We start from the raw sequence: 23,195 nt of genomic DNA, 5'->3' as shown, positions 1-23,195 counted from the left end.
CCTGGCGTGGACCCTGTGGGGCCTGGGGGACGCTCACGAGGTACCCTGCAGTGTGGACAGGCCTGAGATAAGGGCCACGGGCACCCCGGAGTGCAGCTGTGGCCACTGACTGGCGCTGAGGACAGAGGGGTGCAGGTGGGGGGTGCTTGGGGAGAGTCAGACATCAAGCCCCCCCCAAAGTGGCCTGCTTCCTGGGCTCGGCTGTGGGTCTGAGTAAGGCCTGGAGGGCTGGGCGCGGCGTGACACCCGCTGCCCAGGTCCTGGCCCCCGACATGTCCCTCACCTGGACACTCTCACCTGCTGCTCAAGGGGCTGGCCAGGTGAGATTGGGGGCAATGACCCCCCCACTGGCCCTGTCTGGGGCACGCCCAGTCCCCGGCTGGAAAGGGGTCCCAGAGCTGGGGCTCCCCAGAGCGGGACGGGAGGCTGCAGGGACGGCGCATGGCCGCGGCCCGGGGTCGACCCCGGGACCCCAAAGGCGGCCAGGCGGGGCCGGCGGGATGCTCTGCGCATGCGCGCGTGTGCGTGGGGCGCGGACGCACGTGGCCACCCAAACAAAGGCGGCGGCGCGGCCCCGCGTCCTTCGCGCGCGCGCACGCACGACCGCGGAGGCGCCGGGGGTAGGCGCGAACCCCCGCGAGTGGCGGGGCGGGGAGGAGCTTGACAGAGACGCGGCCCCTTTAAGAAGCGGCGAGCGCGAGCGAGACGGGGCGGAGCTAAGCGAGGCGGAGGCGGGGCTACACCGTGTGGGCGGAGCTAACCAGCGGCGAAGGGCGGGGCGACGGCCTCGTGCTGTGGGCGTGGCCTGCCGGCGGCGGCGCAGATCCTCCGGCAGAGGCGTGGGGCGGGGCTTCCGCTCGGGGCGGTCCCAGGGGCGTGACCTGCGGCTAATACGCAGGCCGTCCTGGGGCGGGGCCTCGTGCCGTGGGCGTGGCCAGAAGAAAGGCTGATGCGCAGATCGATCATTCCTAGGGCTCGGGGCGGGGCCTCGTGTTGTGGGCGTGGCCTGCAGGCGGCTGCGCCAATCGCCCGGCAGAGGCGTGGGGCGTGGCTCCTCGGGGGCGGTTCCGGGGGCGTGGCCGGACGAGAGGCGCCGAGCGCTCGTTCCGGGACGGGGCGTGGCCTCGCGGCGCCTGCGCAGTTGGCCTAGCGGGGCGCGCGCAGACCGGGCACCGCGGGACCCTGCGCGCGACCCGGCGCCTCCGCCGCCGCCGCCGCCGCCGCCGCCGCCGCCGCCGCCGCCTTCTCGGTGCTCGCGGCCGGACGGACCCGCGGGGCCGCTTCGTCCCGGCTCCGTCCTCGGCGCCGCCGCGGGGCTCCGGGTCGGGCGGGCGGCAGCGGCAGGGGCAGGTGCAGGGCGGCCCGTGGATGCGCCTCGGCCCCGATCTCCGCGCAGGGTAAGCGGCGCCCACGGACGCCCGAGGACACCCGGGGCGCGGGGCGGGCAGCCCACAGCGCCCCGCGGGACCCCACAAGTTGTGCGGCGCGCGCCACCCCGGGACCCCCGCCCCGCTTTCCTCCGCGCCCATTGTTCGAGGTTTGGGGCGCGCGGGGCCCGGCCCTGGAGGGGCGAGGTTGGGGTGCAAACGGGCACCCACCTGCTCCCAGAGGCCTGCGGTGGCGCGGGGTCCCCCCTGGGGCTCCCAGACGGGTGGGTTCCTTACAGGCCTCAGCCCTCCAACACCACCACCAGGAAGGACCCCCTCCCAGGGGCGACATTACATTTCTAGAGGCCGGGGTGACTCTCTTGGGGGGCCCCTGGGACCTAGGCGTCCTGCCTGCCTGCCCTGGGCCCAGGCTGTGGGAAGCCTCCCACAAAAGGGACACCCCAAACCCATACCCCCGGGGCCAGACAGCCCTCTAGGTCAGCCCTGGGGCGACGTTACATTTCTAGAGGCCGGGTGAGTCCCTTTTGGGGGGCCCCTGGGACCTAGGCGTCCTGCCTGCCTGCCTGCCCTGGGGGCTGTGGAAAGCCTCCCGCAAAAGGGACACCCCAAACCCATACCCCCGGGGCCAGACAGCCCTCTAGGTCAGCCCTGGGGCGACGTTACATTTCTAGAGGCCGGGTGAGTCCCTTTTGGGGGGCCCCTGGGACCTAGGCGTCCTGCCTGCCTGCCTGCCCTGGGGGCTGTGGAAAGCCTCCCGCAAAAGGGACACCCCAAACCCATACCCCCGGGGCCAAACAGCCCTCTAGGTCAACCCTGGGGCAACATTACATTTCTAGAGGCCGGGTGAGTCCCTTTTGGGGGGCCCCTGGGACCTAGGAGCCCTGCCTGCCTGCCTTGGGTGGGGGCTATGGGAAGCCTCCCACAAAAGGGACAACCCCAAACCCACCCCCGGGGCCAAACAGCCTTCTGGAGTCTCCTGCCCGGGCACCCCTATGCTTGACCTTGGGCTGGAAGGCCCTGCCTGGGCCGCCTGGGCCTCAGTTTCCCCGGCAGGGCTGAGGAGGGATCTAAGGCAGCTCCTTAGATGCCACACACCCTGCCCGCTGGCAGTACCCTTTGCCTTGTGCCAACCTGTGCCTGCCACGGGCATCCCCGGGATCACAGTCCAGGTGGGGCTGGGTGGGTCCCCGTGCGCTTCTGCCTGGCCCTCAAGCACAGGTCATTGGCACAAGGGTGGGGATCCCCTCCCCAAGGCAGATCCCGCCTGGCACATCTCTGCTCGGCCTGGCAGCTGCCTCAACCCCACTCGCCTCGTTGGGCTGTGAGGGGCCCCGTAAGGACTGGGACTCTGCCCAGGGTTCTCCACCGCCCCACCAGTGGGTGCGATGTGACATGTGATGTCTACCTGTCATCTGCCTGTCTGCCCATCAGTCGGTCCATCTGTCCGTCTGCCTACAGTCCTAAAGCATCTTCTGGAGCCCTGAGCCAGTGAGGGGGGACCCTGGCCCCAGATTGGCAAGTTTGGATGCAGAATGGGGTCACTCAGTGTAACCTGCTGTTTCACTCTTTTCTGGGCCTGCGTTTCCCTGTCCCCTGCACCCCTTCTTCCTGCCGCCCTCCCCTCCCTCCGTCCCTCTCAGCACTCTTTACTTCCTTCCACTTTGTAGAACAACCTCCTCCCCTGCACCTTGTTTTCCTTCCCCCCAACTCCCCTCCACCCCTACTCCTGGGTCTGTGTCCTCTGGCCAGCCTGGAGTGGGTGGCAGGAACCCCCCCTGTCTCCTGTCTGGGGCTTGTCCCAACCCCGGACTGCAGCCAGGTGTAAGCGTCCGCCCAGTCACCTGGTGCAGGGAGCTGCCTACGGACTGTCCCAGCTACTGCTGCTCACTCACTCTCATGGACTTTGACAGTCTGAACCTTGTACAGCTGCGATGGCCTCTGTGCCAGCATCTGAGCCGGTGACGTGTGACACCTCTGTGAATATCTGAGTGCATTACATGTATGACACCTTCATGACAGTGTCTGAGGGGTGACATGTGACGCCTCTGTGATAGCATCAGAGCCGGTGATGTATGTGACGTGTGTGATAGCCTCTGTGACAGTGTCTGAGCAGGCAACACGTGTGATGTATGTGATGGCCTCTGACAGCATGATCCGGGTGACATGTTTGATGGCCTGTGAGTGTCTAGTGGGTTACATGTGTGATGCCTCCATGACAACATCTGTCTGTGTAGGTGACGTGTGTAATGGCCTTTGTGACGGTGTCTGAGTGGGTAACGTGTGACGGCTACTGTGACAGGGTCTGAGCAGGTGACATGTGATGTCTCTGACAGATGACAGCTCCCTACTGTCCCCCCCCCCCAAGGTGCCCTGTCCTGGAGGTGCCCTTGGCTTCCCTGTGCTCTTGGGTCTGCTCCTGTCCCATGCCCCATGGTCCTGGTTGCCAGCCTTGTCCCTGCCAGTCCCTGCCCCTTCTGCCTGTGCTATAACCACATCAGCAGGGGCCACGGTTGGTCTGGGCTGGTGTGCGGGTGGATGTGGCCCCTCGGCCCCGTTTCGGTCCTTCCTAAGTGCGGGTTTGGCTGTGAGTCAGAGGCGAGGCCCGAGGCTGACAGGGGGTGTGTGTTTGGGGGTCGGACCCTGCAGCTTCTGGGGCTGTGCACCGCACCTGGGGGTTCTGAGGGCAGCTGCCATGGTCCAGACGCAGCCTGCCTACCCTGTGATTGCCGCCCTCAGTGAAATGGGGCTCCTGGGAACCACTGTGCTTCGACACAGGTGGCAAGCCCTGCCTGTACTACCTTGACACAGGTGGAAGGCTCTGCCTGCAGCATTTCTACATGGTGGGAAATGTTGGCTGGACTGTGTCGACCTGGGGACGTGTCAGTGATACCATCTCTTCTGTGGGGAGCACTGCCTGGTATAGGCGGGGGCCGTGCCTACACCATCTCCCAGGTTGGGGCCCCTGCCCATAGCATCTTCCAGAGGGGGCCCTGTCCATACCACCTCTCCGGCGGAGGGCCATGCCTGTACCGTCTCCCAGGTGGGGTCCCTGTCTGTACCATCTCCCAGATGGTATTTTTGGTTTGTTTGTTTGTTTGTTTTGCTTTTTGGGCCACAATCAGAGGCGCTCAGGATTACTCCTGGCTCTGCACTCAGAAATTGCTCCTGGCAGTCTCAGGGGACCACATGTGATGCCGGGAATTTAACTCGGGTCCGTCCTTGGTCGGCTATGTGCAAGGCAAATGCCCTCCACTTTGCTATCACTCGGCCGCACTGCCTCCCAAATGGGGCCCTGCCTGTACCACCTCTCAGGTGGGGGCCCCTGCCTGTATATCATCTCTTGGTCCCCCCCAGCAGGGAGGTGCCTAAAGTGTGGGAAAGGCCAAGATGGGGCTCGCAGGGACCTCTGGGGTCCCAGAAGGATCGACTCAGTATCCTTGTGGGGCTTCCCCTGCTGTCCCCACATGGCTGCTGTGTCCCCTCTGGCTTCCGCACTGTAGGTCAGGCTCTGAGGACCATGGGCAGGCACCTTGCTGCTGGTGGGAGAAAGTGTGTGTGTGTGTGTGTGTGTGTGTGTGTGTGTGTGTGTGTGTGTGTGTGTATGTACATGGATGGATGGATGCATGTAGGTATGGGGTTTGTATATGTTTGTGGGGCATGCATGGGTATGTATGTGACTATATATGTGTAGACATGTCTGTGTGTGTCTATGTATCTGCCTGTACGTGTCTGTCGAGTGTGTCTGTGTGACTGTATTTGCCTGTGTATCTGTGTGTGTCTATGTGTGCCTACATGTTTGTGTGTCTGTGTGTGTGTATATGGCCATTACAGGCTCTGGAACTGGCCAGCTCTACTGCAGGCCCCTGTACTTGTCCTCTCCAGAAAGTTCTGGTGGGACTAGAGAGGGTCCAAGGTTGAAGCACTGGCCAGGCTCAGTCCTAAAAATCCCAAGTGGTCCCCCAAGCCCAGCCAGAGTGATCTCTGAGCACTGCTGGAGTGGCCCCAAACCAAAGACCCAGAAGACTTAGGTCCTCCTCCTCGGGGTGTCTGCATGACATCACCCCACTGCCACCTGGAAGGCCTTCACCATATGAGGGGACCTGGGGGCCCTGTTTGCAACCCAGTAATTCCGTGCTTGGTATTCCCAAAGGGCCAGTTCTGCCTGGTGGGTCTGTGAGTGCCCGGGACACCCACACCTGCGCCCACGTACCCCTGGCTTTGAGCGGAGGGGTGTGTGCCTCCAGGTCTAATGGGGTGGAGTGTGGGGTTCCCCTGCCAGCAGGCAAGAGTGGGGAGCCCCCGCCCACCGGCACCAGCAGGCCTGAGTGTGCTGTGTGGCAGGCGCTGGGTGGGGCTGTTAAGAGCAGGTGATATTTCTGAGTCACTCAAGGCAAGTTCGGGGGTGCTTCCTCCCGCTCCTACAGGCAGTCACAGGGGCCTGGCACCTCCGAGGGCACAGCGGGAAGGCCCTGGCACCTCAGCAGAAATACAGCAGGCAAAAACAGAGGAGCTGGCCATCACTGATGGGCAAAGGGTGCACAGGGATCCCTCAGGCCCCAATCTTGGATGTTTTTCGTCAGGGAACCCAGTAGGCCCCAGGTTATTCTGAGGGGCCTCGGGTGACATCAGTGGGGACCCAGGGTTGGGCCCTGTGGCTCCCATGTCTGTCTAGACCCTCCTGCAAAGGCCCCTGTGTGGACATCACCCTCGTCACCCAAAGGCTCCCTCCCTGGTGCCTAGTGAAACCCCCCCAGCCCCCCGTGCTGTTTTATCATTGTCACATCTGGGCTGGATGCCTGGGACAGAACCAGTAACCCCTGGCAGGGCCTGTGCCTGGGACCAGCCCAGGTATCGTGTCTGTCTATGTGTCTGTCTGCGCCATGAGTGTGTGGGTGTGTCTTTCTGTCTGTCTCTGCATGTGTGTATCTCTCTATCCATATGTATATATCTATGTGTGTCTTTGACTGTGTGTCTGTCTTTGTGTATGTCTCTGTATGTGTCATATATCTCCATGCATCTTTTTCTCTGTGTGTGTCTGTTCATTCATGTGTGTCCATGTGTGCCTGTGTGTCTCTGTGTCCAAGTGTATCTGTGTGCATTTCCCATGGATGAGTGCGCTGACACCCGGTGCTCTGTGTGCATTTCTGTGTGTTCATGAGTGTTCTGTGTGTCTCTGTGATTTTGTGTGTGTCAGTGTGTCTTCCATGGGTGGGTATTCTGGCCCCCGATGCTCTGTATGTGTGTCTGTGTCCGTGTGTCTGTATGTCTGTATCTGTCCGTGTGTGTGTGTGTGTGTGTGTGTGTGTGTGTGTGTGTGTCTGTGTTCGTGTGTATCTGTGTGCCTCCTATGGGTGGCTGTGCTGGCACCAGAGCTGGGCCGAGTGCATTCCTGCTGGCAGGTTTGCGGCAGGTGAGACCAGGTGTGCTTGGAGCCGTGGGTGGGGCAGAGAAAGGTTGCGGGGACCCTCTGGGCACCTGGAGGTGGCCAGGACAGGTGTGGGAGTGACCGGTCCCACAGGGCCTCTCCCAGCCCTTCCGTCTGCCAAGGGCATCGTGCCACCAGCTGGGTGCTTGGAACAGAAGTTGAGGTGTGGGGGAGAGGCCGGCTCGGCAGAACCTGGTGCCTGGCTTCCAGAACAATCTGAGAGGTCACTGGGGGCAGTGGGTGCTAGGGTGTGTTTGGGAGCTGCTCTTCAAGCTTCGCCCAGTGCCAAGCTGTGAAGCCCCTTCAGGGTCTGTGCTCCCGGGGAAGTGGGCGGAGAGGCCCAGAGAGAAAGGGGCGTAGGCCCCACAAGGCTGCTTCCCCAGGGGAGGAGAGAAGTGGAGGGCAGAAACTTGCCCACAGGCCCCGGGTCTGGCAGTTCCCCTGAGGACCTGGTTCCTCAGTCCACCCACTCGCAGCCCACATCCACCACCCAGGTCTGGCTCTTTCTGGAAGCTGCCATCAGGCCGATGATCGTGGCTCCACTAGGAAGGAGCAGGCACTCCCTCATCACGCTGCCAGCCTGCCCATCTGGTTCAGCCAGCTCCCGATGCTGCTCACACCTGTCCTGCCCTTCCCGGGCTATCCTGCCAAGACCTCAAGACCCCTGGGCCAGGGAGCAGCAGGGCTGGGCCCCCTGATTCCAGCCTGCCAGTGGGTGTGGCCACGCCAACCACTGAGCCCTACCTAGGGTGCCAGGGAGGATGGTGTGGTGAGTTGGGGTCTTCGGGAGAGGAGTTGCCCCTTGTGTCCAGGCCCTAGCCTGGTCCAGAGCTTCCGCCATGGTGCTGGCTGACCGCACCTCTGGGCCCTGCTGGTTCTGCTGTGCCGGGCGACTCAGGGTGACGTTTTCACCGGTTCAGGTTGATCTCCACTTTGAGGATTCCTGGCACATTGGCAGGGCCACTGCCCCCAGTGCTGGGTGGGCAGGGACAGCCAAACTCCGGCCCTGGGGTGCCTTTATGGAAGCTTTGGGGTCCCTCACTCTGTCGAGTGGAGCCCTGAAAATCTGGCGTTGGTTGGGGCTTGTCGCCCGGCCTGGGACCCTACTATGGCCCTCCTCGGTCTGGGGCTGCCTGGACAGAGGGAGGACGGGTCTCCCAAACGCTGGGACCGGTGGGTGGGTGTGGGTGCCCTGGGGATAGTTCAACCTCAGATGCAGGGGGAGGTGGGGTCGAGCACCTTGGGGGGCACATCTCTGGTGCTGAGCCCAGCCCTGCACGTGGGCCCGAGTGAGGGGCCTGGGAGTCTGGTGGAAGGACCCATGTGAGGGGGTGTGAGGTGCAGGTTTGGAGGGTGCCAGGAGCCCACGGTGCCCAGGGGACCAGGGGGTCAGGCTGATGGGGCCCAAGGAGCTGCCCTGGGATTCCAAGCAGGAGCAGGAGGGCCTGGGTCTGCCATCTCAGATGCAGGGAGGCAGGTGGGCTGTGGGTGTGGCCTGCCGTGGCTGTGGTGTAGGCGTGGCCAACAGGGTGTGGGCGGAGCCGTGTGACTGGTGGTGTGGGCGTGGCCTGGGGGGACGTGGGTGGGGCCTGAAGTGACTTGGGGCGTGTGGGCGGGGAGTGCTGGGGTGTGGGTGGAGCCTTCAGGTGTGGGCGGGGCCTGGTGGAGTGTGGGCGGGGCCACGGGCATCTCATGGTGGGGTTTCTCTGGCCTGGCTTTGGAACATTCTTCCTTTCCTTTAGGTTGGGTCTGTTTTTTTCTTTTTGTTGTGTTTTGTTTGTTTTTGGGGAGTCACACCCGCTCAGGGGTTCCTCCTGGCCCTACGCTCAGAAATTGCTCCTGGCAGGCAGGCTCGGGGGACTGTATGGAAAGCCGGGATCTACCCACCGTCCTTCTGCATGCAAGGCAAGCGCCCTGTCTCCAGCTTTCTCCGGCCCCCGTTGAGTTGGGTTTGGACCACTCCCAGCCCTGCTCCGGGCTGAGTCCCTGAGTCGGGGGCTGAGCCCTGGCAGGTTCTGGGGAGCGTAGGCAAGTGTCGGGGTGGAGCGGGTTGTTGGCCTCAGTCCCTGTCCCCATTCTCTGTCCTGGAGCTGACTCATCCCCGAGCTGCCACCCGTCACGCCCCACCCTGCACGACACCAGGATGGTCCCTGCTGGCGGGCGTGAGGCTGAGGATGAGCCCTAGCTGTGCGGTTCTTGGCTTGGGGGGTCCTCTGTCCCGTGGGTCAGGGTCAGCCTGAGCTCGCCCGGGTGGGCCCCCGTACCATCCTGCCCAGCAGTTCCTCCTCCGCCCTCTGCTGGGCCACCTGCACCCTGGCACCTTCTTGTCACCTGTCCCAGTTCCTGGTTCCCGGGCTCTGGCCTTCCTGTCCTGGCCAAGCTTCGGCCACTGTGGTGTCCGTGCCTCCCTCTTCCTGGGGCTGCAGGGCAGGGTACCACCTCCCTGTTGGCTGCATCCAGAGGGGTGGAGGGGTTGGGAGGTGAGGCCATGTGACTCCCAGTATCTCTTTCTGCCTTCCAACCTCAGTTTCCCTACCAGCCAGCTGCTGCGCCAGTGCTGCTTCCTCCCTCGCTGCTGTGCCCACGACAGATGGCACAAGGTGGAGGGGCAAGCAGTGCCGGTTCCAGGCACTGGTCGCTTTTGGGTTGTGATTCAGAACCCTACACAGGTTCGGGGCACCTGGAGGTTTAGGGAAACTTGAGTCATGAGGTTCTCCTGCCCCAACCTGAGACCCCCCCTTGTCCTGAGTCTGCCCTGAGCCCCACAGCCTGGTGGGGTGCCCAGGGGTCTCTCCTCTTTGCCACTTTGTGTTCAACACTGGCAGTGCCCAGCCCTGTGGCATGTCCAGTATGGTGGACAGAGACCAGCAGGGCCTTGCCAGGCAGTATTAGAGTCGAACCTGGGCCCACACAGCTTTGCAAGGAGAGTGGGGATACCTGGAGGCACCAGACCTGGGGGGGGGGTCTGTGGGCAGAATCTGCAGCCACCTGTGCCTTGGGGTGGTGGAAGATGCCATGCTCCAGTTCCTTCCCCTCCAACTCCGCATCCTGTGGTCCTGCCCAGTTCCCGTGGCACAGTGGGCAAGGTGGAGGTAGCAGAATCCCAGGTGCAAGGTACCACCCGGGCAGCCGCCCCACTCTTCAGGCTCTGGTCTTTCAGTGACCCTGGCCACCCCCTTCCCTGGGGGGGTTACCCACCTGGAGTGATGGCACTGAACACTGCAAGGTGTCAGGAAGGAGTTTGACCACAGTGGAATATTTGTGAAGGAACAAGGACCCAAATATCACAGGACCCACACTCTGTGCCATGCGTGGACTCTGGGGTCACCAGGTTGCTGTTTCTCAGCATTTCTTTAAAATAATATTTTATTGGTTTATTTATTTATTTTGTTTTTTGGGGGGGTCACACCTGGCAGTTTTCAGAGGTAACTCCTAGCCCTTTGTTCAGAAATTGCTCCTGGCAGACTCGGGGTACCTTATGGTATGCCGGGGTTCGAACCTGGGCCTGTCCCAAGTCGGCTGCGTGCAAGGCAAATGCTCTACCCACTAGGTATCTTTCTGGCCCCTCTCGAATTTTCGGTGTTTCTCGGCAAGCCTGGCTGTGAGTGCCAGACACTGCTGCAGCCATGCTCTCCCCTTCTGGGATCGCAGGCCCCCTTCTGTCCCTGAACTCCGTCCTTCTCTGTTGTCCATGGCAGCCCCCCAAAATCAACTCCACCCGCTGCACCCAGCAGCCTGTTTAAGCCGGGCCTGCCCAGCTCTAGCTCGGGTCTGTGGACGCTTTCCTGGGGAAGAAATGCCCGTCCCCCTCCTCCCGTGATCAGGGCCAGCTTGGACACCCAGGGGGTATCTCGACCTGCCGCCTAGCCGCCTCTGCCTTGAGATTCAGGCCTGTTGTCCCTGAGAAAGGGGACCTGGCCAACAGCCAGGTGGTCAGCAGAGGTGGCGGGGGTGGGGTGGGGGGGGCGACCTCGGTTCTTGCTCAACCCCCCGGGATTTTCCTTGTGGTTTAGGCAAGAGCTGCTTCCTGTGGGACAGACGCTGCTTCCTGGGACTACGCCTAACCAGTAGGGGGAACCTGGGGGGCCTCTGCGGGGTGTGGGCAGCCAGGGGTGGGTGGATGGGACATGGGGAGCCCTCCAAGAGTGGGGACCACTCCCCCCACTCCCACGGGCCAGGGTCCAGGTTCAGCTTGTCTCAAACACTGCCGCTTTTGTGCGCCTTGGGCCAGCTCCCAGCAGGCCTGTGACTGGGCCCCTCAATCCCTGCTGAAGCCCCCCTGCCTCGCTCTCACCCACCCCTGCAGCTCAGGGCAGGTGCTCTCTCAGCCTCAGCTCCACGTACAGCCAGGGGCAGGGATCCTGCCAAACTGAGCCCCCTCTCTGGGGTGCATGTGAGGGGTTGGTGAGGGGCTGGCTGGGTGCAGGCGCTGTGCCTGGTCCCTCGAGTTCTGGAAGAGTGTGTGGGAGTTGTGAGGTGGGGGACATCCGAGCCCTCATGGTGGGGCCTCTCCTGGAAACAGGCCTTCATATGGGGTTACTCTGGCAGGGCCCTGGGTTCTGTGGCCTCAGGTTCTTGTCTGGGGGCCCTGGAGAGGGTGTGTGGTCTTAGGAGACTTGTGCTGGGGGGTTGGTGGGGGGGGTATTAGTCGGTGGGGCTGGGGCTGATGCAGGACCTCTGCGTGTCGGTGGGGCAGGGTTGAGCTTTGTCATCTTTCATGGCTTCTCTGGGATGGAAGGAGGGAGGGAGGGAGGAAGGAAGGGAGGGAGGGAGGGAGGGAGGAAGGAAGGAAGAAGGAAGGAAGGAGAAATGAGGAAGAAAAGAAAGAAGGAAGAGAGAAGGAGGGAGGGAGGGAGGGAGGGACAGATCAGCCCCTCTAGAGCTGAGCTCTGCCCTGCAGCTCAGCCATCTCGTGTCTCCTGATCGTGGCCCGATTTCCGTCCCCAGAATAGAATTGTGGCCACCTTGTCCTCAGCCCCCTACAGCCCCACCCCCTGCCCTCTCAGGCTGCGTTGTCTTTGCCAAGTTCAAGAGCTGACCTGGGTGGGGGCTATGTCCCCGCCGAAGGCTGCTCTGTCTGGAATTTGCTGAACCTACAATCCCCCCAGTGTGGGACTGTGCCAGTGGCTGCCGTGATGGCTGTGGCCTGGTTTCACTCACATGTGTGTGTTTGCACACGTTGGTGTATTGTGTTTGCACACGCACTTGTGTGTGTTCAGCCATGCTGTCCCAGCTCTTCACCGAGGCTCTTCTCTGGAGCATTGTGGTTCTGGGCTCCCTCAGCCCTACTCACTGCACCCCAGGGTGTGCATGTCAGTTCCCTCCCCAAGTCCCCTCAGACCCTAAACCTGGGCTCACTTGGATCTTAAGGGGGCCTGGGTTTGTGTGCGTCAGGGTGACTGAGGAGCTGTGGCTGCTCTGGGTGGAGGCGTCTGAGGTCTGTGCATGGGTCTCAGGCGTGGCTGGATCCAGCTGCTGCTACAGTTCAGGGAGAGCATGTGGGCTGGTCACGTCCCTGCCCCCTGCTCCCCGGGCCTCTGTGCTGCCCCATGTACCCCATGTGTCTGGCTAGAGCCTTGGCTGCACCTTGCGAGGGGTCAGAGTTCGAGACTGCTGTGCGTGGGATCGCCAGGCATGGGAGTCCATTTGTCTGGCAGGCAGTGACCTCTCATCCCCCCACCACAGGGACCCTGACCGACATGCGAGGCTGAAGCCAGGGCCGTCGCTGCTGAACATGCTGAGGAAGCTGGACAAGATCAGGTTCAGAAGTCACAAGCGCGACGACTTCCTCGACCTGGCCGAGTCCCCCAATGCCTCGGACACTGAGTGCGGGGATGAGCCGCCTCTGAGGGCCCCACGGGCCACGCCCCGAGACAGTGAGGAGATCCGGGACCCTGTGAGTCCACCCGCAAGGGGCTGAGGGGGACAGCGGGGGTGGGTCAGGCATGGAGACGGCCCTCTTAGCCCCAGGGTGCTTTGGGCCCAGCTGGGCACTGTGGTGGCTGCTAGTGGCTGGCGGCCCATGCCAGGGCGTGTCTTGGCGCCAGGACTGGCAGCACCCGCCCACACCCTGCGCTTGTCTGCTGCCCTAGCGCAGCCGGGCTGGTGCCCAAGGCAGCCCCTGGCTGTGTTCAAGCAGATAAAGGCTCGTCAGGGGCTGGGCATTGGGTGGGGGCCATAGAGGACCCCAAGGCAAGCATGTGGCATCGTGGAGCAGGTCCCCGCCTTGGGACCATCCCTGGGACATTTGCTTTTTATTGTTTGTTTTGGGGCCACATCCAAAACCAGGGGTAACTCCTGGCTATGCACTCAGAAATCTCTCCTGGCTTGGGGGACCATATGGGACTCTGGGGATCAAACCCAGTTCCATCCTGGCTCAGCCACATGCAAGGCAAATGCCCTACTGCTGTACTCTTGCTCTGACCCTCCAGGGACATTTACCCCGACACCAGGATACTCCCCACTCAGGGCCTGCAGCTGCGACTTCTAACCGGTCCCCATTCCTGGGATCTGCACAATCTCCCCCTAGAGTCTCTTCCATCTCTCCCTTCCCCCTCACCTGTCCCTGGGGCTCCCTCTGGTCACACTGGCTTGACACTTGGTGTCGCCCCAGCCACTGTCCCCTTCCCTCCAGGCGGGGCCGGGAACCGTCATGGCCGCCGGCATCCCCGATTTCCACCGCACTGAATCTGACCGGCTTAATGAGCTCAAAGGCCACCTGGAAATCGCCTTGTTGGAGAAACACTTTCTGCGTGAGTGGGGAAGACGGGGTCTCCACGGGAAGGCTGGGGAGGGGACTATGTCCCACGGTCAGCTGCTCCGACCGGGCCTGGCCTGAGCACTGGGCCTTGGTTCTTTGGTTGGGGGGAGGGCTGGCAGGCATGTCTGTGTAGGTCAGGAGTCACCTGTCCTGCGTTCCCGCCCTACTTCTGTGAGCCTCTGGGCCTCTGGTCCCCAGCACACACGTTCTCAGACCAGACTCCTTTGTCCCTGACCCTAAGGAGTCTCCACTCTGCACTGTGGGGACAACAGGCTTTCGGAAATGCCCTTTTGGAGACAGTGGTGGGCAGGTGACCTAGGGGTCTGTCCCGCTGTCCCTGTGGTAGGAAGGAGGCAGCTGGCGTTCACGAGGGCCTGCCGGTCACTTCCCTGCCTTTGGGTCTGAGGGAAGCCACCGGTGTGGGCCAGGCTGGGCCGGGCCTAAGGCCTGGGGTCACCAGCTCCTGGCTCCCAGCTAGCTTGAGGGGACACGTTCCCTGCCTGAGCCCCCAGGGGACCCCCAGAAGGCAGCAGCAACACTGGAGGTGGATCGTGGGGGTCAGGGTTGGAGTATTGTCCAGGGGGACACCCGTCACTCAGCACTCGCAAATAAATGAGACGCTTCAGCCAATGTTTCTGCGTATCCCAGGCTGTGGGTTGTGGGGGAGCTGGTATCCCACACCCCTGGGGGTGCTCAAGGAAAGGGAGTGTCTGGGGGAGTCTGTCCTTCATTTCTGAGCCCTGCAGGCTCCTGTCGGCTGGTTGGAAATGTTCAGGGGATGTGGTCCAGGGGGCCTGTGGCACAGCCCTAATGGACAGAGGAGCCCGGGCTGCCTTGGTGGCTGCGAGTGTCCAGTGGAGGGAGAGGAGACCTGGCTGGGTCAGGCTGGGCCAGTCCTGAGACGCTGAGTGCAGAAGTTCGGGGGTGGGGGGTGGGTCAGGGGTCTCATTACTCTAAATTCACTATGTCTCTCTGCTCAGGGCTCACTCCTGGCTCTGTGCTCAGGGCTCACTCCCAGCTCAGAGCCCACTTGGGACAGGCACAGGCTCACTGAGCGGCCCCTGTCCCAAAGGAGGGGTCACTCAGACAGCCTCCTTCAAGACCACTGATGTCTTCGCAGAGGAGGAGCTGCGGAAGCTTCGGGAAGAGACCAACGCCGAGGCCCTGCGGCAGGAGCTGGAGCGGGAACGGCAACGGCGGGTGGAGCTGGAGCAGAGGGTGCAGGAGGCGCTCAAGGCCAGGTGGATCGAGCGAGAGAGCGCGTGCGCGGCTGGCCGTGGGGGCTGGAGGGCTGCTGGACAGATGGGATTCCCAGGGGCTCAGGTCAGTGGTGGCAGAGCTGGCCCCGTCCCGCACTCACCCCGTACCCTTCTCAGAGCCGAGGAGCAGGCGTCCCAGCAGCCCCCTAGAGGACCCGTCCCTGCCGGAAACGGAGCAGGTAAGCCAGGCAGGACAGACAGACAGACGGACAGATGGATAGGATGGGGCTGGGTGGGCCGTGGTGGGTGCTGCCTGGTACCCTGTTGAGTCAGCAGGCCCAGAGAGTTGTTCAGGGTTCATCAGAGACCCTGCCTCTGAGAGGGTGAGGGACCGGCCCTGCCCCTCCTGCCCCCTCTGCCCACCAAGGGCCTCTCACAGCCTGGCCCCAGGCTGTGGCCCCAGCGTGGGGTTGGGGAGCACCCCCATACCACCAGTTGCCGTGCAGGGGCTCTGTGTCTGTGCAGACGGGCAGCCCCTCCCGCCAGGCACCGTCCCATCACCTGCACATTCTGACCTTTGAGCACAGCCTGAGGACATGGACACCGAATTCTTGTCCACGGGGACAGACTTGTTGCACCTCTGCATGATCATGGGGCTCCGGGACTGGCCCACACCCCATCTCCCTGCCCCTTCCCAGGAGGGGTGGCACAACCCAGCTTTTCACTTCTCTGCGAATTTCCCAGCTTTAATTGTGGGGCCACAGCGCCACCTGCAGGCTTCCCGGTCCTGAAACCTGGAACTGAGGCCTGTTTGAGCCTGCAGGGACCCACGTCCCCGGAAGTGACCCAAGCTCTCAGACCTGGGACACCCCATGGGCCCCTTCAGTGTGTCCTGGGATGGGACCACTCTGGGGCCTGATATGCCTGTGCCCAAGGCAGAGGGATACTTGCATGACTGAACACACGTTCGTGCATGCACACGCACAAACACACATGTACACACACGCATACACACACACCTGTGCGAACTTACACACAACTGCCCCACCCCTGCCCAGGGCACCTGCTGGACCTGCAGGTCTTCTCCTCTGGGAACGGGTGGAAGAGTTTGGGGCTTTGCCTTCCCAAATGGGGGAAGTGTAGGGGGTGTCCCTCACGGCCTCGCCTTGGCCCACAGAGCGGCGGGGCCAGGGGCTGTGTGCACGGATGCAGAAATGGCTGTACGAGCACTTTGGGGAGTACCTGGAGGACTTCCGCTTCCAGCCTGAGGAGAGCCCGGTGGAGGCTGAGGAGCCTCTCAGTGCCCGCAGGTGGGGTCCGGACCAGGCACCAGGGGATCAGGACTGGGCTGAGGCTGGCAGGGACGGGGGTGGGGGCATGAGGGGACACGGAGGGCTGCGGGGGGACCCTGGAGGCTGTGTGAGGACACAAGGGACTTTGGGGATCCCCAGGCTCCCTTCCAAACCAGGTGTCCCTGTCTGGGTTACCTGGACTCCGGTGGCCGTGGCTGTGGGTCTGGGGGACACACTCTCCCCCACTCCCGTTCCCCCAGACTCAGCTTTGTGCCCCCATTTGCAGGTTAACGGAAAACATGCGACGCCTGAGTGAGTAGCTGGCCCCGGGGGAGGAGACAGGGCTCAGTGTCCACCTAGCTTTTTTTCGTCCTTGAAAGGGGGGCGCTGGTGGCAGGGCAGATCCCCCAAAGTCCTAGGACCCTTGGCCCTGAGTGGTGGGAGCTCAGGGGCCCCCAGAGTTACCCCCAAAGCTCCTCAGGAGTCGGGGTTGGGGTACCCAAGTGTGGGTCATCAGGGGCAACTGCATCTTCGTGGTCCCCCCCCTCCCCCGCCCCCCGGTGCAGCCTTCTACCCTCACGAAGGTCTGACAGTGTCACCCGCCCACTTCTGTCATGTCCCCAGAGCGCGGGGCCAGGCCCGTGACAAGCTTCTTGCGGAACCTCTCAGCCTTGTCTGACTGGTACTCGGTCTACACGTCTGCCATCGCCTTCACCGTGAGTCTGTCTCTCCTGCCCCAGGGAGACGCCTGTGGCTTCTGGGGACAGTCCTGGGTGGCTCCCTGCCCCCGCCCAGCACAGACCCTCTGAGCTGCTCAAACCCGCCCCACGGGCCCTCACCCACCTGCCGGGGACAGCCCCCTCTGGGCCCTTTGTCTGAGACACGTGCTGTGGCCGCCCCCAGTGGGATCCTGTGCCCCTCACCACACACCCCTTCAGGTATACATCAACGCCGTGTGGCACGGCTGGGCTGTGCCCATGTTCCTGTTTCTGGCCATCCTGAGGCTGTCTCTCAACTACCTCATCGCCAGGTAGGGCGTCCCCTGTGTCCCCTCCTTTCCACTCTGCCCCGCCACCCATGAGGTGGGTCGGGGTATGCCAGGGCCAGACTCGAGATCAGCCCGAGGGAAAGGCCTTGTGTTGGTCAAACGCCCACAGAAACCCCCCCTTCCCGTGGGGGGCTTGGCAGAAACAGAAAGCAGATGCCCTCGGGATCCCCCACTGATGCAGATACACTGCCCTGGTTCCCAGCTGAACATGGGAGGCTGCTGGGACAGAGCCCGGGGCCTGCCCTGCAGTACTGTACCCCAGAATCAGCCCCATAGAAATGTGGCCTGTGAGACCTGGGGGGCCGGGAGACGGGTACCGTCAGCGGGTTTGGCTGAGACTGGGGAAAGAGTCCCTGGAGGTCTGGCTGAGGCCATGTTTGGCTTGGCAGGGGCTGGCGGATCCAGTGGAGCATCGTTCCCGAGATCTCCGAGGTGGTGGTGAGTCTGTGGCCCCCCTGTGAACCAGGGCATGTGCGTGCAGTGATGAGGGAGGCAGGGATGAGGATGGGTGCAGGGTGGGGTGGGGAGGATAGGCTGGGAGGCAGGGCAAGGGGCTACCGGAGGAGGGGAGGCAGGCTGTGAGGGTGGGTGCTGGGGTGAGTAGGTGAGCCACGAGGGCCATGCGGGATTGAGGGAGATGAGGCACCTCCTGATGGACCAACATCTCAGAACTGCAGGCCAGAGCTCTCCTGGCATCAGGAGTCCCTGGGGGCTTTTTTGGGGGTGCAGAGGCTGGTCCCCATCCCTAGTCTGGGAGCACCACAGTGCTCCTGGGTGACTCCTGCCTCAGTGCTCGAGCATGTGTGCTGTGATGTAAACCCGTGATGCATCTTTCTTAGAGCACCTTTCTTTTTTTTTTTTTTTTTTTTTTTTTGGTTTTTGGGTCACACCTGGCAGTGCTCAGGGGTTATTCCTGGCTCCAGGCTCAGAAATTGCTCCTGGCAGGCACAGGGGACCATATGGGGCGCCGGGATTCGAACCGATGACCTCCTGCATGAAAGGCAAACGCCTTACCTCCATGCTATCTCTCCGGCCCAGAGCACCTTTCTGGCCCCAGGTCTTGTTCTGCCTGCCTCGGTTTCCCTGCCTGTGGAGTGCAGTGTGGGGAGTGGGGGTGTCTGCAGTCTTGGCTGTGTTGGGGCATGTCAGGCCTGTATCAGGCCATGTTTGGACATGTTGGGCCTGTGTCAGGGCAAGTTGGGGCGTGTCTGGCCAATGTTTGGGCATGCTGGAGTATATCGGGCCTATATCAGGGCATGTAGGGGTGTGTCGGACCCATGTTGGGCCTGTACCAGGGTGAGTTGGGGCGTGTCTAGCCCATGTTGGGGGGTGTCAAGCCCATGTCAGGGCATGCTGAGGTATTGGGTTTATGTCAGGGCGTGTAGTTTTTTTGGGGGGGGTCACACCTGGCAGCATTCAGGGGTTACTCCTGGCTCTGCTCAGAAATCACTCCTGGCAGGCATGGGGACCATGTGGGATGCTGGGATTCAATCCACTGTTCGTCCTGTGTTAGTCCCATTTCTTTTGTTTGTTTCTTTTTTTGTTTTTTTTTTTGTTTTTGTTTTTGGGTCACATCCGGCAGTGCTCGGGGGTTACTCCTGGCTCTATGTTCAGAAATCGCCCCTGGCAGGCACGGGGGACCATATGGGATGCTGGGATTCGAACCACCATCCTTCTGCATGCAAGGCAAACACACTACCTTCATGCTACCTCTCTGGCCCTGTGTTGGTCGGATTTTTTTTTTTTTTTTTTGGTGTTTGGGCCACACCCGGCGTTGCTCAGGGGTTACTCCTGGCTGTCTGCTCAGAAATAGCTCCTGGCAGGCACGGGAGACCCTATGGGACACCGGGATTCAAACCAACCACCTTTGGTCCTGGATCAGCTGTTTGCAAGGCAAATGCCGCTGTGCTATCTCTCCGGGCCCGTGTTGGTCGGATTTAAGGCAAATGCCCTACTATGTGCTATCGCTCTGGCCCCTATTGTTGTTGTTTTGGGGGTGTGTAGAGGCGTGTCCAGTCCATGACGGGTCATGTCTGGGTTATGCTGGGCTTGGCATGTTCCACCTTGGGGTGTCCCTCCCACCCGCAGGAGCCCCCAAAGGAGGACCTGACTGTATCTGAGAAGTTCCAGCTGGTACTGGACGTGGCCCAGAAAGCCCAGGTATCCTGTGGGCCGTGCTGTTGGGGAAACAAGCCCGGGGCAGCTTGTCCCTGGTCTGAGGCAGTACCTGCCCCTCCCACCCCCTGTGCCTTCTCCTGTGCTTCTGGCCAGCCATGCCCCTAGCTGGGCCTGGCAGGACTGGGCAGGTCCAGGGGGCTGTAGGGCCCTGCCAGCCCTGACCAGGGTTTGAGTCCTCACTGCTGTGCTCCCCACCCCCAGAACCTCTTTGGCAAGATGGCTGACATCCTGGAGAAGATCAAGAAGTGAGTGGAGGCCGCCAATCCATGGGTGCTGGGCCCTGAACTCTGCTGGGTCCCCCTGAACTCCCTGAGTCCCCTGAATCCCTCAGTCTCTTATGGTTCCCAGAACCCCCTGAACCTCCTGATTCCCACTGAGCTCTTTGTACCCCCCTGAACCCTCTGGATTTCCCTGAATATCCTGAGTCCCACTGACTTCCCTAAATCTCTGAGCCTCCCTGAACCCCTAAACCTTTTGAGTTTCTTGTGGTTCTCTGAACCCCTGAACCCCTTGAATCCCCTGAGTCCCCCAATCCCAGGTTTCATGAACCCCTGAACCCCCACATTTCCCTGAATATCCTGGGTCCCCTCAACTCCCTAAATCCCTGAGTCCTCTGAACCCCGAGTTTCCCTGAATATCCTGAGTCCTCTGGCCCCTAAATCCCTGAGCCCCCTGAATCCCCTGAACCCCTTGAGTCTCCCTGAGTGTCCCTGAACCCTAACTTCCATGAACCCCTGAACCCCCAAATCCCTTAGTCCCCTTGAACCCCCTGAGTCTCCTGAACCTCCGAACCCTGCCCCTCCACAGCCTGTTCATGTGGGTGCAGCCCGAGGTCACTCAGAAGCTGTACTTCGTCTTGTGGGCTGCCTTCCTCACCTCCTGCTTCCTCCCCTACCGCCTGGTGGGGTTGGTTTTGGGTAAGTGTGTGTGGGGGGGAATTCCCCTTCTCTGGCCCTCCCAGGGGGCGGGGGTGGCAGGCTTCTCGCCGTCCTCCCCACTGCCTGGCTCCTCCTCCATGTCCCCACGAGCTGCTGTCCCCGTCCAGGACTCTACGCGGGCGTCAAGTTCTTCCTCATCGACTTCATCTTCAAACGTTGCCCCCGGCTGCGAGCCAAGTACGACACCCCCTACATCATCTGGACCGGCCTTCCCACCGACCCCCAGCTCAAGGAGCGCAACAGTGCCGCTGCTGCCCGCAGGGTGGGTGAGCCCAGGGCCCAGCAAGCATCCCTGACCTAGCCTCAGCCACAGGCCTCTGTGTCCCAGCTGGGCTCCTTCCTCCTGCATGGCCCCGTGCTAGCCTGGGCCACAAGTTGGCAGGGCAGGGCAGGGCTGGTCCATCCACAATAGGGGGTGCATGAGGCAAGGTTGCGGGTGCAGGGCGCAGGATGGGGAGCTGCCCTGCCGACTCCTGCCCCCCCCCCAGGTGCAGACCACCTCTGCCCGCAGCTACGTGGCCAGTGCGCCTGCCGGCCTGAGCAGGGACGAGGACACAGGCCGCGTCCACGGCCCCAAGAAGGGAACTTTCCACGAGATCTTCAACCTGACAGACAACGAGCGCCCACTGGCAGGTGAGGGGGGCACAGGGCAGATCCAAGGCCTGGGGGGTGACCCCGCCTCCAGGAAGGCATTCCCATGCAGACCCCCATGTGGGCTCTTTCCCTGACCCCCCTCTGAGAGCCACAACAGGCTCTTGGGGATGCTGTGCTGGGTGCTTTTATCCTGGTGTCCCCAAAAGAGAGAACACGGCACTGGGTCCCAGGCCGCCACCCGATGGAGCCTTGGGGGCAGAGGGCGGCTGGGCATGTCGGACAGAAATGAGCCAGTGTGCCCCCCTAGCTTGTGAGAGCGGCTGGCGTTGTTGCCTCATCAACAGAGACCGGAAGATGCCCACGGATTACATCCGTAACGGGGTGCTCTACGTGACCGAGAAGTGAGTGCCCGCCTGCTACGGGACAGCCCTGTCCTCTTCCCCAGGCTGTCCTCTTTGCCTTTCTGTCGGGCCCACCACTGGGTGCCAGTGCATGACAGACCATGAGGGCTGCACCCTGGGCAGGGTCCACACTCCTCTTTGGGGAATCCCCACCAGACCCCTGGCATTTCAGGGTCTGCCCTCTCCCCGCCCCCCACCCTGGAATGCTGGCCCTGGTGGCTTCAGGGCTTCCTCCCGTCTGCCCACTGTAGTTACCTGTGCTTTGAGAGCTCCCGATCCGGGTCCTCCAAGAGGAACAAAGTCATTAAGCTGGTGGACATCACAGACATCCAGAAGGTTTTACCTAGGGGCCCCCTCCCAGCTCCATGGGATTCAGGGGTGGGGCACCGCTTCTAGAAGTTTACAGGGCCAGGCCAGCCTGCTCACACCGATGGGAATGGGAGAGCATGCGGGGTGCTGGCCCCAATTTGCAATTGCTCAGGGGGGCCGTTTGCTCCCCAATTTGTCTTGGTTGCGAGTCAAACTACCAGACAAGAAGAGCTGCCCTCTCCCCAAGCATAACCCACAAACAGCCTGACCCCCTGTGGCCCAAGAGAAGGGAACATGGGGGGGTGGGTGGGGTGTTGGAAAAACGGACCCAGAAATCCCCCCCTCCCACCCTCCCTCATCTTGGAGGACCCCAGCCCCAGGGTCTGTCTGGGACAGACTCAGTCCCACGTCCCCCACCCTGAGTCCTACTGTCGTGGGAGGAGGGTGCGGAAGTGAGCACCTCGTGCTGAGCACTTTTCTCCCCTTGCAGTACAAAGTCCTCTCCGTGCTGCCTGGCTCTGGCATGGGCATCGCCGTGTCCACGCCGTCCACCCAGAAAGTGAGCGCGGGGCGGCCGGGATGTGGCGAGGGGCAGCTGCTGGTGGGTGGCGGGCGGCAGCTCACACACGTGTCCCCGCAGCCCCTGGTGTTCGGCGCCATGGTGCACCGTGACGAGGCCTTCGAGACCATCTACGGCCAGTACGCTAAGATCACGGCGGCGGCAGCGGCAGCGGCTGCGGCCACAACCAGTGACACCTAGCGGGGTGGAGGGCTCGGCCGGCTGCCGGTTCTGTTTCTTTTGCGTTCTCGACCATCGGGGAGCGGGACAGGCACTGGGGCGGCCTGGTCCTCCTCGGCCACGGTCCTTGGTGCTGACCCCAGTACCTGCCAGCCCCGGGGAGCTTGGCCAGGGCAGCTGGGACCCACTGGCGGAGTCCTGGCTGCGAGGAAGACCCGGGAGGGACTCGCAAGCTGCAGCTTTTCCAACCAAAGCCATAGCCGAGAGCGGCCGCCACAGGGCATGGGGAGCCTCAGCACCAGGATCTCGGGGTGGCCCCGGCAAGAAGCAGGGTGCAGAGGAATTCGGTGTTCTCGGATGGAAACTGGTCATTGTGACATCTCGGGCCTGTGGCCTTTGGCCCAGGGGACTCCGCAGTATGGACCTCGGAGGGAACCTTGACGGACCCTGAGCTGACCACTCGGGGTACCCAGGATGCTGCAGACCCTGAGGAGATCTGAGGAGGGAGGTCCCCTCACAGATAAGGCTCCCCAGGGGTGCAGAAAGGGGCAGGAGCTGACGGGCTGGCACCCACTGGCCCCGCCGCCCCTCCCCGCCCTATTTGTCCTGCGTCTTCGGGCATCACGGGAAATGGTGGGTTTTTGAAGAAACAGAAGCTTCTATTTTTTACAGAGAGCAAAAGCCGTTTTTTCCTTATTTTTGTATCATTTTTCAGATGTGATTTTTACCTGCGCTCTGATCCTCGTTGGCTGGTCTGGGTGAGGGACAGTGGCACCGGTCTGTGTTGCCCTTGCTGGTCGTGCCAGGGGCAGAGTGAGTCAGCTGGTGGGTTGAGGGCACATGCACGGGTACAGGAGTGCTGAGGCCACCGGGGCCGGAACACGTAGCCTGGGGCCACGTGAGGGGGCCCCATGCCCAGAGCTG

General features: G+C 62.3%; 1 protein-coding gene across 1 annotated transcript; it reads left to right on the top strand.

The window, feature by feature from the left end:
* Window positions 1-1,343: 1,343 nt before the first annotated feature.
* Window positions 1,344-22,585, top strand: GRAMD4 (GRAM domain containing 4). The gene is made up of 19 exons (XM_049771577.1): window positions 1,344-1,397; window positions 12,499-12,709; window positions 13,448-13,565; window positions 14,694-14,814; window positions 14,950-15,011; window positions 15,950-16,082; window positions 16,351-16,376; window positions 16,689-16,780; window positions 17,003-17,094; window positions 17,502-17,550; window positions 19,201-19,272; window positions 19,492-19,535; window positions 20,098-20,207; window positions 20,336-20,490; window positions 20,717-20,861; window positions 21,130-21,223; window positions 21,475-21,559; window positions 22,023-22,091; window positions 22,173-22,585. Exons 1-19 carry the CDS (start codon window positions 1,369-1,371, stop codon window positions 22,290-22,292), a joined length of 1,827 nt encoding a protein of 608 aa, XP_049627534.1. The 5' UTR covers window positions 1,344-1,368; the 3' UTR covers window positions 22,293-22,585.
* The last annotated feature ends 610 nt before the right edge of the window (window positions 22,586-23,195 follow it).

This window comes from Suncus etruscus, chromosome 4 (assembly GCF_024139225.1).
Source record: "Suncus etruscus isolate mSunEtr1 chromosome 4, mSunEtr1.pri.cur, whole genome shotgun sequence".
Taxonomy (NCBI): domain Eukaryota; kingdom Metazoa; phylum Chordata; class Mammalia; order Eulipotyphla; family Soricidae; genus Suncus; species Suncus etruscus.
Note: the sequence above shows the minus strand (reverse complement) of the source record. Positions and strands in the feature narration are given on the sequence as shown.

Coding starts and splice junctions, on each gene's coding strand:
- GRAMD4 (XM_049771577.1), top strand. CDS start 1,369: ATGCGCCTCGGCCCCGATCTCCGCGCAGG. Junction 21,224..21,474: donor GTGCTCTACGTGACCGAGAA/GTGAGTGCCCGC, acceptor TGCCCACTGTAG/TTACCTGTGCTTTGAGAGCT. Junction 22,092..22,172: donor CCACGCCGTCCACCCAGAAA/GTGAGCGCGGGG, acceptor GTGTCCCCGCAG/CCCCTGGTGTTCGGCGCCAT.